Source organism: Meles meles, chromosome 3, assembly GCF_922984935.1.
Source record: "Meles meles chromosome 3, mMelMel3.1 paternal haplotype, whole genome shotgun sequence".
NCBI classification, from domain to species: Eukaryota; Metazoa; Chordata; class Mammalia; order Carnivora; family Mustelidae; genus Meles; species Meles meles.
In genome coordinates this window covers 87537053-87549144 of record NC_060068.1, presented here as the reverse complement: position 1 = coordinate 87549144, position 12092 = coordinate 87537053, and the positions used below count along the sequence as shown (strand labels likewise).

Here is a 12092-nt window from a genome sequence, read left to right as displayed (position 1 = left end):
TTTGATGCCTTATGTGTGACCAATGACATTTAGCGAAAGATTAAGAAATAAATAAATGTAGCCATAAGATTTTGGTCTGGAGGGGGATGTATGTAGCTGCTAGGATAGTGTGTGTGAGCTGAATTCCAGCGGCCATGTGAATGCAAAAAAAAAAAAGAAGAAGAAAAGGAAAGCTGGCCACCACATGGTTTACTGTATCCAGAAGCATCATCACTTCCCATGAACCCCAACTCTTGTGCTCCTTTTCAGGGCAGTCTACTTTGTGCGGCATAAGGAATCCCGGCAGAGGTTTGCTATGAAGAAGATTAACAAACAGAACCTCATCCTCCGAAACCAGATCCAGCAGGCCTTCGTGGAACGGGATATCCTGACTTTCGCAGAGAACCCCTTTGTCGTCAGCATGTACTGCTCCTTTGAAACGAGGCGCCACTTATGCATGGTCATGGAATACGTGGAAGGTAAATCAGTGTCTGACACAGAGAACATGACACCTGTACCCAGAAACCACTGGCTCCTTTGTGCGGTGGAGGCCTTCCCTGTTGGGCTGCGGAATGGTTGTAGCCGCCTAGGAACTGAAGCCAGGCAATGAGATGGCTGTATTCCCAGTCATCATCTTCTGATAATTGCTTGTAAAGTGCCTGCTCTACTATAACAAAGAGAAAATTAGTGCTATTTGGAAGAAGGTTGTTTTTCTTTTTTAATAGCTTTTAATCCTAACTACCTCCTCTCAATTGGTCATTAAAGTTAGAATGTAGGTGATGGGATTTTTTTCCTACTTACTTTTATCACACAGCATAAAATCATTCATTACAATTGATCTTCTTAAAGGATGAATTAAAAATACATCCTTTTTTGGTCTATGATATGAAATTAAAAATGAATTAGGGGAAAAGAACATACAAGTCAAGAAAATTTAGCTTTTTTTTTTTTTGACATTTATGGCTTACCTTTTAAATATTCTTATTTCCTTCCATTTTACATTCAATTTCTGCATTTTGGGCCTGACTTATTGATGTAAACTAGGTTATTAAAAGGAATGTATCAGAAAGAGCCAAAACCATCTGCAGAGCATCTAATTTAAGCTCTAAAACTTATAGGAGCAGAACCCCAAAACTATAAAACTCGAAGAAAGGTTAAATATCATTTAGTTCAACCTTTTCATTTTGCAGATGAGTGAACTGAAACCCGAGAAGGGGGGAGACTTACTAGATACTTTCCTTGTGGACACAAGCATAGCTTAACTGATTTCCACCCAGTTTTTTTTCCCCCCCACACCAGCACCGGGCTTTATTTAACCTTAGTTGTGTTTACCATAACTGACATTTGTCACGTGTTTAATAAATATTAGCAATATCCTAAGTTCTTTACATAGATTACCTCATTTAGTCCTCACAATAGTCTGAAAAGGGATGACGGTCTTATATCCCAATATTAGAGGAAAGAACCAGGTCTAGTTTGACTAAGATCTACCTGCCTATAAGAGTCAGGGGTAGGATTTGAACTCAGTAGCCTGATTCCAGAACCCAAGCTTTATGCTGGTGTATTTTGTTCTTCAAATTTCAGTTCCTCTTCAGAGCAAGTCTGCTCTCTTGGGAGGACTCCTGCTTAAAAAAACAAACAAACAAACAAAACTTTGTTTTTCTTCCCCCACACCACATCTTAATTAGAGACGTGATTACTCTGTGCATGGTCTCCAGTCTCCACTTAGGAATTTGAAATGCTGTGTCTCGGGATAGAGGGCATTCTGCTTTGAAGGTCTTTAATCTGAACTGATGGTCTTCTTCAATCCTAGCTGATAACTCCACCTGCTAAATCTTGTGCTTGGGTATTATAGGAGGTGACTGTGCTACATTAATGAAGAACATGGGGCCTCTCCCTGTTGATATGGCCAGGATGTACTTTGCCGAGACGGTCTTGGCCTTGGAATATCTACATAATTATGGAATTGTACACAGGGATTTGAAACCAGACAAGTATGTACACTGAGGAAACACATCTCTTTTTCCACACTAAACAAAAAGTTGTCCACTGTCTCTAAAAATGTTTTCTTTTAATGTTGCTTTGCACGGTTTGAAGTTCTCCTGTAATGTTCCCAAATGAGATTTTGGCAGTTTATATGATAATATTTATATAATAATTTAAAGGCTTTGGTGCTTATAATAATAGCTTATAAGGAACAAAAGAAAAAGATGATACAAAGCCAGGATTAGTTAAAATTTTTCAAGTTTTTTGTTATGTTCAGTTTTGAATAGCTTCTAGAAATGTGCTACAAGTTTTTTTCTGGATAGTTTCTGCCTTTGGTATTATTCCTATTCCTTCCTATTCCTATTCCTTCCCTATGCCACAATGATATACTTGGTATTATATTCTATCTCACATTTAATACTGAATTTAATTTTTAATCTTTGTGACGTTTATTTAAATGTCTGATTTGAGATACAGATAGACTTTTTCCCCCCAAATGACTAAGTTATTCATCTTGACACCATTTACTAAATGTTTTATGCTTTCTCTCCTAATTTCATACATCTCTAAAGGCATTACATGTTAATAAGTAAAGATTCTAAGCGTGCTGAAAATTTTATGATTTACAATTAACTCATGCTCATTCCAGAAAATTTTGAAGTACAGAAAAACATGAAAAAATTCATTCACAGCATTACCTAACAAAAACAACTGTTAGAATACGGACTATTTCCTTCTAATAGCTGTTTTTTCTCTTTTCACATCCTCTATTCCTTTAATGTTTTAATTAATTAAAATTCTGATTTTTCCTTTGAAAATGAAAATTTTTAAAGATTAAATTCATAAAACCGTCACATGTGAATTCTTTGCATTATATAAGAAATCTGCATTTTGTGCTTAATGAGCAGAAATTTATAATTGATCCACAAGTTGAAATCTTGAACAGTAGTTCATTTTTCTGTCCAAGTTCTTTATCTTATGTGTCACTTAAATCACAGATGGTTGCTTATCTTAGTTTCTGTTGTATGGCGTGGGATTATTGAGAACACTTTTCTATTTTATTATTCTGAAAATAGAAGGATATCAGAGTCCCATGCTTGAATTTTTCTAAGTTTATTATAATATGATATTGTATGTGGCTACTTCAACAAAGATTAGCCAGGCTAGGTGTCTGGCCCTCCCTTGTGAATTACACTCATGAGCCAGATACACATATGTAATATGTTAATGGGACCCCATCTCTTCCCAGGCTGGGCTCTTTTTTTTTAAATTTTATTTATTTGACAGAGATCACAAGTGGGCAGAGAGGCAGGCAGAGAGAGAGAGAGGAGGAAGCAGACTCCCCGCAGAGCAGAGAGCCTGATGTGGGGCTTGATCCCAGGACCCTGGGATCATGACCTGAGTGGAAGGCAGAGGCTTAACCCACTGAGCCACCCAGGCATCCCCTAGGCTAGGTTTTATATTGAGACTGATACCTCTGGCACCTGGGTGGCTCAGTCGGTTAAGTGTCCCAATTGTCTTGATTTCCAGTTGGGTCATGATCTCAGGGTCGTGAGGTTGAGCCCCATGTTGGGCTCCACGCTTAAGATCCTCTCTCTCTCTCTGCCCCTCTGCCTTTCCCCTCTTTCTAAATAAATAAGATTGATACCTCTACAGTAAATAGTCTTACAAATTGCCAAGAAAATGAGAAAATGTAAAAAGAAAGGAAAGAACTTCAAAGTAAGTGTTATATGTGTCCTTTTGCTTCATAGTTTGCTGGTCACCTCCATGGGGCACATAAAGCTGACAGATTTTGGATTATCCAAGGTGGGACTAATGAGCATGACTACCAATCTTTATGAGGGTCATATCGAGAAGGATGCTCGAGAGTTCCTGGACAAACAGGTAGGCTTGGCTGCAACTCAGCTAGAGAGAGAAAAAGAGAAAGTACGATATTGCCACTGACATTCAGAATCAACTTGTGTAAGCCAGGTCTGCATTAGGACTGGGCGTTTAGATGTCTGGTTGAGCCTTACGTTTAATAAAGTGCAAATTGCTTCCATTTTTCTCCCTGGGCCTCTTTGAACTGTCCGTTCCTCCACATTCCTCCCCCAGCATTATGGTCTATTAGCAAGACGAACGATGTAATTGCATACAAGTGAGAATGTGAGAGAGACAAATGGAAAACTGTTTTTGTAAGGAATTCAGGAGTCTCAGCAGAGTACTCATGAAACTCATGATGCATTGTACAATCACGGGTGCTAAAATCCGAGCCATGGCCCATTTCCCTTTAAGCATGCCTCATTACCATGTGCCCACAATCTGTTCATTGTAAAGTTACTTAAGGTAAACACATCTCAACTGTCATGCTTTTCTGAAGTAACCAGGATGTGACTCTATTTTGGTCATATAAATACTAAAACTGTCTGTGGTGGTGACTGATTAAACATGTATCATTATATTAACTTTGAGGATTAAAAATGTTTTTAATTCTGTGAAATAAGTGAAACCACCAAATAGCATCAAACCTTCAATTCAAAATTACTCATTACACATAGTTTAACATTGCAGCAGCATTTTAAATTTCCCTTTTTTGCTGTTTAAATATTTCATTGCCTTTGGTGTTACGGATACTGACTTGTAATTGCTGTTCCTAAGTTCTTCGTCCGTTTGGTTCTCTGTGGTTGAGCAGGTGCACTCTGGGCAAAATAATTGGTGTGTAGCCATCTTGCTCATTTTAATTCATGTCTAATATTCCAATTATTCTAATACTGCAATCATCTTTTAGGTCTGTGGCACACCTGAATACATTGCACCAGAAGTGATTCTGAGGCAGGGCTATGGGAAGCCAGTGGACTGGTGGGCCATGGGGATTATCCTCTATGAATTTCTGGTTGGATGCGTGCCATTCTTCGGGGATACTCCAGAAGAGCTATTTGGACAAGTCATCAGTGGTAAATATCATCAGGCATTCTCTTCAAGCGGCTGTTGGGAAACAGCTATTTCATGCAATTCTGTGGAGTATTGCCATTTTAACTACTAAAATGTTAACCTTTATCAGACAGTTTAGCCAACACGTTAAAAGAACTCACTCATCATAGCACATAACTGACTTTCACAAATCTCAGGGGATCAATTTGTGTTGAAAATTGATCTGAGGAAGTTTCATTAACATGGAATTTGGAAGTGTACTAGCAGTGTGACCAGTTTTTATGTGTGCTTTTCTGCAAAAGAAATTCACGTGGGATTTGTAAATTATTTCATTGCCGTCCAGTCTTCCTTTCTATAATAGAAAAGTTGCACCAGGGAAGAAAAGGTTAATGTGGGTAACATTTACATAAATGGGGGAAAATGGCTAATGACACAATGAAGAAATTAACAAAAATGTAATAAACCCTAAAACAAATGTCTACCAAATAATAAATAATGAGAATGGGAAGGAAGCAAATTTAATCCACAGATTGTTAATGATTTCATTGGTGGTTGTTATGGTGTAATGTTATTTCTGTAACAGCTGTTCATCTTTCATTTAAAATTCAATAACCTTTAGATCTTAACCTGCATGCTGACCCTCACTATTGTTATGCAGCTTGTGGCAAAACTAAATGATAATTAAATAGGCTCTATTACTACCCTACCTGCTGTTTTTATAAATTTCCCCGAAGCATAGATCAGAAAGGCCTCTCCTCCTCAAAGTTTATCAGTTATCGCTAACACCCGCATCACCCACTCAACCACCTTTTGGACTGTACTACAAGGTCTATCAGTGGAAAGAGAGAGAAAATTTGTGGTGGTATGAGGAGTCCCTTAATCATGGCGTTATACTCTATCGTTGACTTTGCAAGCCAGGCATATTTGTAAACTTTAACAAAGTAGATTTGTGGGTTGCCTGCAGTGTATAACCCTTTTCTACAATATCTGAGCTGTTATGGATTTATAACTAGGTTGTTTTCTGATAGACCAAGGCCTGAATGGCAAGAGGAATCAACTGTTTAATTAACACAAGCAGCAAATGCTGGCTTTGTTCTCCATGCCTTACGGCTCAGATGCATATTCATGTTTTATTTTCCAAATCAGATTTAAACTGCAGCGGAGGAAGCTGGAGGCAGGCTCACACAGAAATAACTCATGTTTTTATTGCATTTCCATACACACAAGCATGCGCACCTTATCTTCAGGCAAACTCCTATGGAATGTAAAACATATTCTAATATTTATGACAGACTTTAAATACTTCCATTATTACCATGATTACTTTGGATTTTTTTGTCTTCAAGCTTAACACTTTGGCCTTTCGTTTGTCTCTAGAAATAGTTATTTTTGCAAAATTAATTTGTGCTTCTGGAAGCTGTAGAGCTCTAAGGCCAGGGCCAAATTCACATTTGAGAATACTAAGAAAGAAAAATCATACTCTCTTGATTGCCTGGAAGAGCGACCATCTAAAACAAAGGTGTTAAGAGTTTTTACCATATTAAGTCCTCTTAATAACTAGAAGGAATAATTTGTTTTGAGCCAAGTCTGCTAAAAAGAAAAAAAAAATTGAAGACTCAAAAAAGCAAATAAATGGAAGATACTGCTTATTGAAATCTTTTCTCCCTTGTTGTAAGCTATGCTGGTTCATGTCTCATGAAACAATGCTGCTCAAACTTGACTGGGCCCAGAAATCAACTGACGATCCTGTTAAAATGGGGGTTCTGATTCAGTCTGGGATGGAGCCTGAACTTCTGTTTCTGTAACAGACTCCCAGGCAACCTCCAGGCTATTGGGACCCAGACTGCCATTTGAACAATAAAGATGTAAATGACCTATCTCCCTTCCAGATGAGATCAACTGGCCAGAGAAGGACGAGGCACCGCCCCCTGATGCCCAGGATCTGATTACCTTGCTTCTTAGGCAGAATCCCCTGGAGAGACTGGGAACAGGTTAGAGCACATATGTTTTAATTGTGCTAATATGCAAAAAATAATGTCTTTGTGGAGCACTCAGAGGTCTTTGTTTGTGGGGGTTTTTTGGTTTTTTTTTGCATAAGAAACATCTGTTGATGTAGAACATGACTACAACACATCATAACAATAATATTTTGGATTTTTTTCTGATTCAGTGTAGTATGTACACCAGGAAGGCTGGTGGTTCTTTGTCTTTGATTTTTGTTTTTCTTGTTTTCGTCTTTTTTTTTGCAAAGCAAAAGTTATTCTTTTTTTTTTTTTTAAGATTTTGTTATTATTTGAGAGAGAGAGAGAATGAGAGAAATCATGAGAGGAGAGAGGTCAGCGGGAGAAGCAGACTCCCTATTAAGCAAGGAGCCCCATACGGGACTCGATCCTGGGACTCTGGGATAGTGACCTGAGCTGAAGGCAGTCGCTTAACCAACTGAGCCACCCAGGCACCCGCAAAAGTTATTCTTAATTTGTTTCAATAAATAAAATTGGTCTGGAAGAAAAACTCTGAGGGCGCATAACGGAACTCTTCTATCCTGAAAAATATGCATCTTAAATAAATTAAAACAGAGGATTTGAGATGTAGAGCTTTTTTGTTTGGATTTTTTAAAAAATACATATATATTCCCAGAAAGATTTGACCCAGCCCGTTAACTATTTATAGACTTTGAAATGGGTTATCAGTACTTGAACTAATTAATTACTAGAAATGAGTGTCTGGGGTTGAACCATGCTCTCTCATCATGGTGATCAGCACCATAGCCCAAGAAAGAGGATTAAAACCATTGGCTTTCAAGATTAAGGAGATAATATAGATTTATTTCTTGCTGTTTATTTTTTCCCCAACTGTTCTACTCAGAGTTTTTTTCTGCTTCTCCTCTTCCTTATATTCAGAATAGACAGAGATCCCAATATAGAGTTCCAGTCTGGCCCAGTATTATCTAGATAGGGCTAAATATTAAAATATAAATATAAACACCACACACACACACACACGCACGCACGCACACTGTGGATAGTATCCATAATTTTCAGCAATGAAAATTGTTGACTTAATGGAATATTTATTCTGAGCTGTTTCATTCTACTTCATTATAATAGAAATATCAGAAAATGCTGAACAAATCATTCTCTCCCTCAATTTTTCCAATAGCTCCTCCAAATACACATGTTACTATCCATGTTTGCCCACAGCATCCCCCAGATGGAGGGCTGCATTCTTGCTTAAGTATGCTGTGCTACTAGAGTTGATGATGATGCATTGAAACCCATAGATCATATTCTTACCTTGTAAATAAAGTTTTATGGAAACACAGCAGTGCCATTCACACACATTGTCTGTAGCTGCCTTCATAGTACAGTGGCAGAGTTGAATCCTCAAACTGTATGACCCACAAAGCCCAAAGTATTTACTATTTTGCTTTGTACAGAAAAATCTCGTTGACTGCATTAGTGAATCAAAGAAGACTGAAACTCTGGCCTCGCTTTGGAAAACATTTTTGAGTTGAGCCTCCTTTTGGAGTACCATGTGCCTGTATGCCTTTTGCAGTGGATGAGAGGGTCTTTGGCGAAGAGTGGCGATTAAGGGCACAAACTCCACAGTCAGATTCCCTGAGTTTAAATCCCTGCTGTGTGACTGTGGGCAGGATGCTTCCCTTTCTGTGCCTCATTTCCTCATCTGTAAAATGGAGCTTAGAGAAGTACCACCTAACAGGATTCCCATGAGGATGAAAGATCACCCATTCTGGCTCTTGGCACCAGGTCAGACACTGCTGCCACTGGTACTGTCATTTTAATTTCCTGCCCGTACAATGTGGTACTTTCCCCTGTGGATGTCTGAGATCCAGCAATGGTGGTGCTGCCCCTACCTTTGAGCTGATTGAACTCTTTGAACAGAATATATTTCTTTCCACCCTATTTGGTATTCCTTTTGTCTGAAGCAACTAGCAAAGTTGTTCCTCCCTACCTGCTGTGATCTGCAGTCACATTTGCTTTCTGGCCCCAGGGAGGGGAGTAGCAGTCAAAGAGTCCATGTCAAGCTCTCACGGGGGCAGAGTTTTGAGGTGTGATTTTTTACTCACTTGACCCAAATAGGAGAAGCAGTGGCATTTCCATCTTGTCCTGCAACAACACAAATATCAATGTCCGTGTCCTACTCAGCTGTCCTGGAGAAGCGTTGTCCTGAGATATGACCAAAGATAACAATAGAATTGACACGTGCCTTCCCAAGAGCCCGCTTCTCTTCAGTGTTGTTGGGTTGTGGAGAGTTTTCCCACTGAGTCTTCTGCCTGTTTCCCTCCTCTGAGAAGACCGGGAATCTTGACTTCAACAAAACAGGGCTATGATGCTGGTCAGCGTGCCCATCTTTCTTTTTTTTATTATTATTATTATTTTTTTAAAGATTTTATTTATTTGACAGACAGAGATCACAAGCAGGCAGAGAGGCAGGCAGAGAGAGAGAGAGAGAGAGAGAGGGAAGCAGGCTCCCCACTGAGCAGAAAGCCCGACGTGGGACTCGATCCCAGGACCCCGAGATCATGACCTGAGCCGAAGGCAGCGGCCTAACCCACTGAGCCACCAGGCGCCCCCTTGCCCATCTTTCTTATTATTTGCTGTGAGTTATCATCTGTGCATTTTCTCCCTGACAGCTACTTGTGTTCTTTTCAAGGCTTGACAATTAGAGATGCGAATCTCCTAGCAGAAGCTCAAAAGAGACATTTAAAAGACCCTGCCCAAGCTCTTAGTGTTTCAGAAAGCACTTGCCAAACAGGCGGGTCCAACATGACAGATCCCAGTAGGGCCCGGAGAATGAGGCTGAGAATCCCCTAGGTCTGCCGTGCTGCTTCCAGTGACAGCATTTTGGATTTAATGCATATTTAGCGGGCAAAATAATGCACCGTGAAAATGTGTGAATTCACATTTGCCCGAGAGACTAGAGAGGCTAAGAAAAGGAGTGTGAAGAACATAATGGATGTTTAAGAAACTTCCATGAAAGGAGAGAAAAACGCAAAGGAGAACATTAGTGCGAAGCATAACTTAGAATTTGGAAACTTGTCCTACTTGAACTAGACTTTTGAACTTGTGAGCTATTGAGCGGCAGCCTGTTTTGTTGGACTTTATAGCTGCTCAGAGGTGACTGACTCCCTACCGTGTACCAGCTGAGGGATCTAGAGTAGTTTCTTCATGATCTAGGTCACAGTTTCCTAATCTAAGAAAATGGGCATGTTACCATACCCCTCGCAGGATGATTGCGAGGACTGAAGGCGAACACGGTCATGAAGCGACCAGGTACATTAATGTAGTGCATCACAGGAGCTCCAGACATAACTGTTCCCTGTACTTCCCTGCATGGTGAATCCTTACAGTGAGCACTGTCCCCTGCATGAGTTTTGGTGCTCGATCATTTTTTTCAGGCTCACAATGCCATCATCTGCATTGCCCCAGCAGCTTAGACCAGAGGTCATTTCTCTCCAGTGTGTCCTTTTAATTCTTTTGTTCCTCATCTCGGCAAAAGTGCACGAGAAACAGGACTCCATGGTCAGGGAACCTCTTCTGGGCGGGGGGGGGGGGGGGGCGCGGGGGGGAGGGGGTAGGGGGTGTGGCACAAAGGCCAAAGGGTGAGAAATGTGAGCTGGGTTACCTGTGGGCTGTGACCTGTAGGGAGGACCCCTTGTCGTCATCCACAGAGATGAAGTGAGTGTCCTCCCCAACTTGGGTTCCAAAGAGTGCCGGGAAGAGGGATCAGAACCCCAGTCCTCCGCTACGGTCTGGAAGTGCCCTGTGAGCCCTTGGATCTAGAGAATTGTGCTTCTCTTAGTAAAGCTGAGCCACCTCGAAGTATCCTCTGTCATCAGTGTGTCCCCGTGAGCAGGAGTGGAAGTGAGAGTCCTTGCAGCGTGGTATGTGGTACGCCGCTCAGTAGGGCTTGACCCTGTGGACCTTAGTGTCGTAGGCACAGTGAGGGAGCTGGATAGATGTTGAAGATCTTTCAGCTTCTCTGAGATAAGAATGCTGGAAGAGAGTGTGTCTGGCAGCTTGGTGTGGGCGTGTTGGCATTATGACCCTGAGGACGGGCCTGGCCATTTTTTAAACAGACTTCAGCTCAGCCTCTCCACGCTTTACTTAATAGGCACTCGTGGTCCCGTGTGCTTTCTCCCTTACACGTTGTTTCCCCATCCACACATGGAGTTGACACAATGCCTACTTTGCGGGGTTGCTTTCAGTGATTTAATGAAAGGAAACTAGATGCCTCTAGCATGCAGTGCAGTCCTTGTCCAAGTCAGCCCTCCCACCGGAGTTGCTCGCGTTACTGCCGCTGTGGTGAAGGTCAGACTTCGGTGTTGTGTTGGAAACACGGGGAATGGTTAGTAACAAAAAAATCTCTTCTTCATTTCTTGGGGTGATTTTCCCACTTTGCTTTTTTCTCTCCATTGTTCTCCATACACTCATTGGTCCTGGCTGGGTTTGGGGCCCTGACCTGCCCCCTGTGCTACACGGCCCCATCTCTGAACCACGTAGACAGCTCCCCCATCCCAATACCCAGAGCCGTTTCTCCTTCACTTTGCATTTTTCCTCTTCTTTTCTCATACTGCGCAGAGGACAGGGTGGGAAACATGGTGACAAGGGCATGAAAGAGGCATTTAAGTCACCCCTACAGGGTGTCTCCTGGCAGGGAGGCGATTAGAACCTCTGTTAGTCTTGTGTGAAATCTCTCTTCCTGGTGTTTTTTCAGGATAGAGTTTTCTTCCCTCCCTCTTCAACAGTGTGGGGGGGCGGGAGGCTGAGCGGACGGGCAGGCGAGAGCCAGATGCTCACACTATGACTGTGGGCCTTCTTCTCTTTCCTGGGGTAGGGTATGATATTTGGTGGGGCTTCCCCTTCCAAATCCTCTTTTATGAACTGAGGGATGCCCCGGTGGCTCATTTGGTTAAGCACCTGCCTTTGGCTCAGGTCATGATCCCAGAGTCCTGGGATCAAGTCCCACATTGGTCTCCCGGCTCAGCAGGGCGTCTGCTTCCTCTTCTGCTTCCCTTCATGGTTTGTGGTCTATCTCCCCTTCCCTCTCTCTCTCTCTTTCAAATAAATAAATAAAATGCTTTTTTAAGAGAGATACTTTTTAAAATAATAAAATAAAACTGTGGAATGAATTAAAAACATTTTACTGAATTGCATAGTCATGCTGACTTGGAAAAAAAAAAAAAAGCCTAAACT

General features: G+C 41.2%; 1 protein-coding gene across 12 annotated transcripts in view; it reads left to right on the top strand.

Moving 5' to 3' along the window:
• The window catches only part of MAST4 (microtubule associated serine/threonine kinase family member 4), a 558512-nt gene that overhangs the window by 517107 nt on the left and 29313 nt on the right, over window positions 1-12092 (top strand). For all 12 annotated transcript variants that reach the window (XM_045999072.1, XM_045999069.1, XM_045999068.1 and 9 more), the window contains 5 exons: window positions 250-458; window positions 1835-1973; window positions 3717-3849; window positions 4733-4898; window positions 6765-6866. In XM_045999072.1, coding sequence (XP_045855028.1) covers window positions 250-458; window positions 1835-1973; window positions 3717-3849; window positions 4733-4898; window positions 6765-6866 — 749 coding nt within the window. The remainder of the gene's footprint in view (window positions 1-249; window positions 459-1834; window positions 1974-3716; window positions 3850-4732; window positions 4899-6764; window positions 6867-12092) is intronic.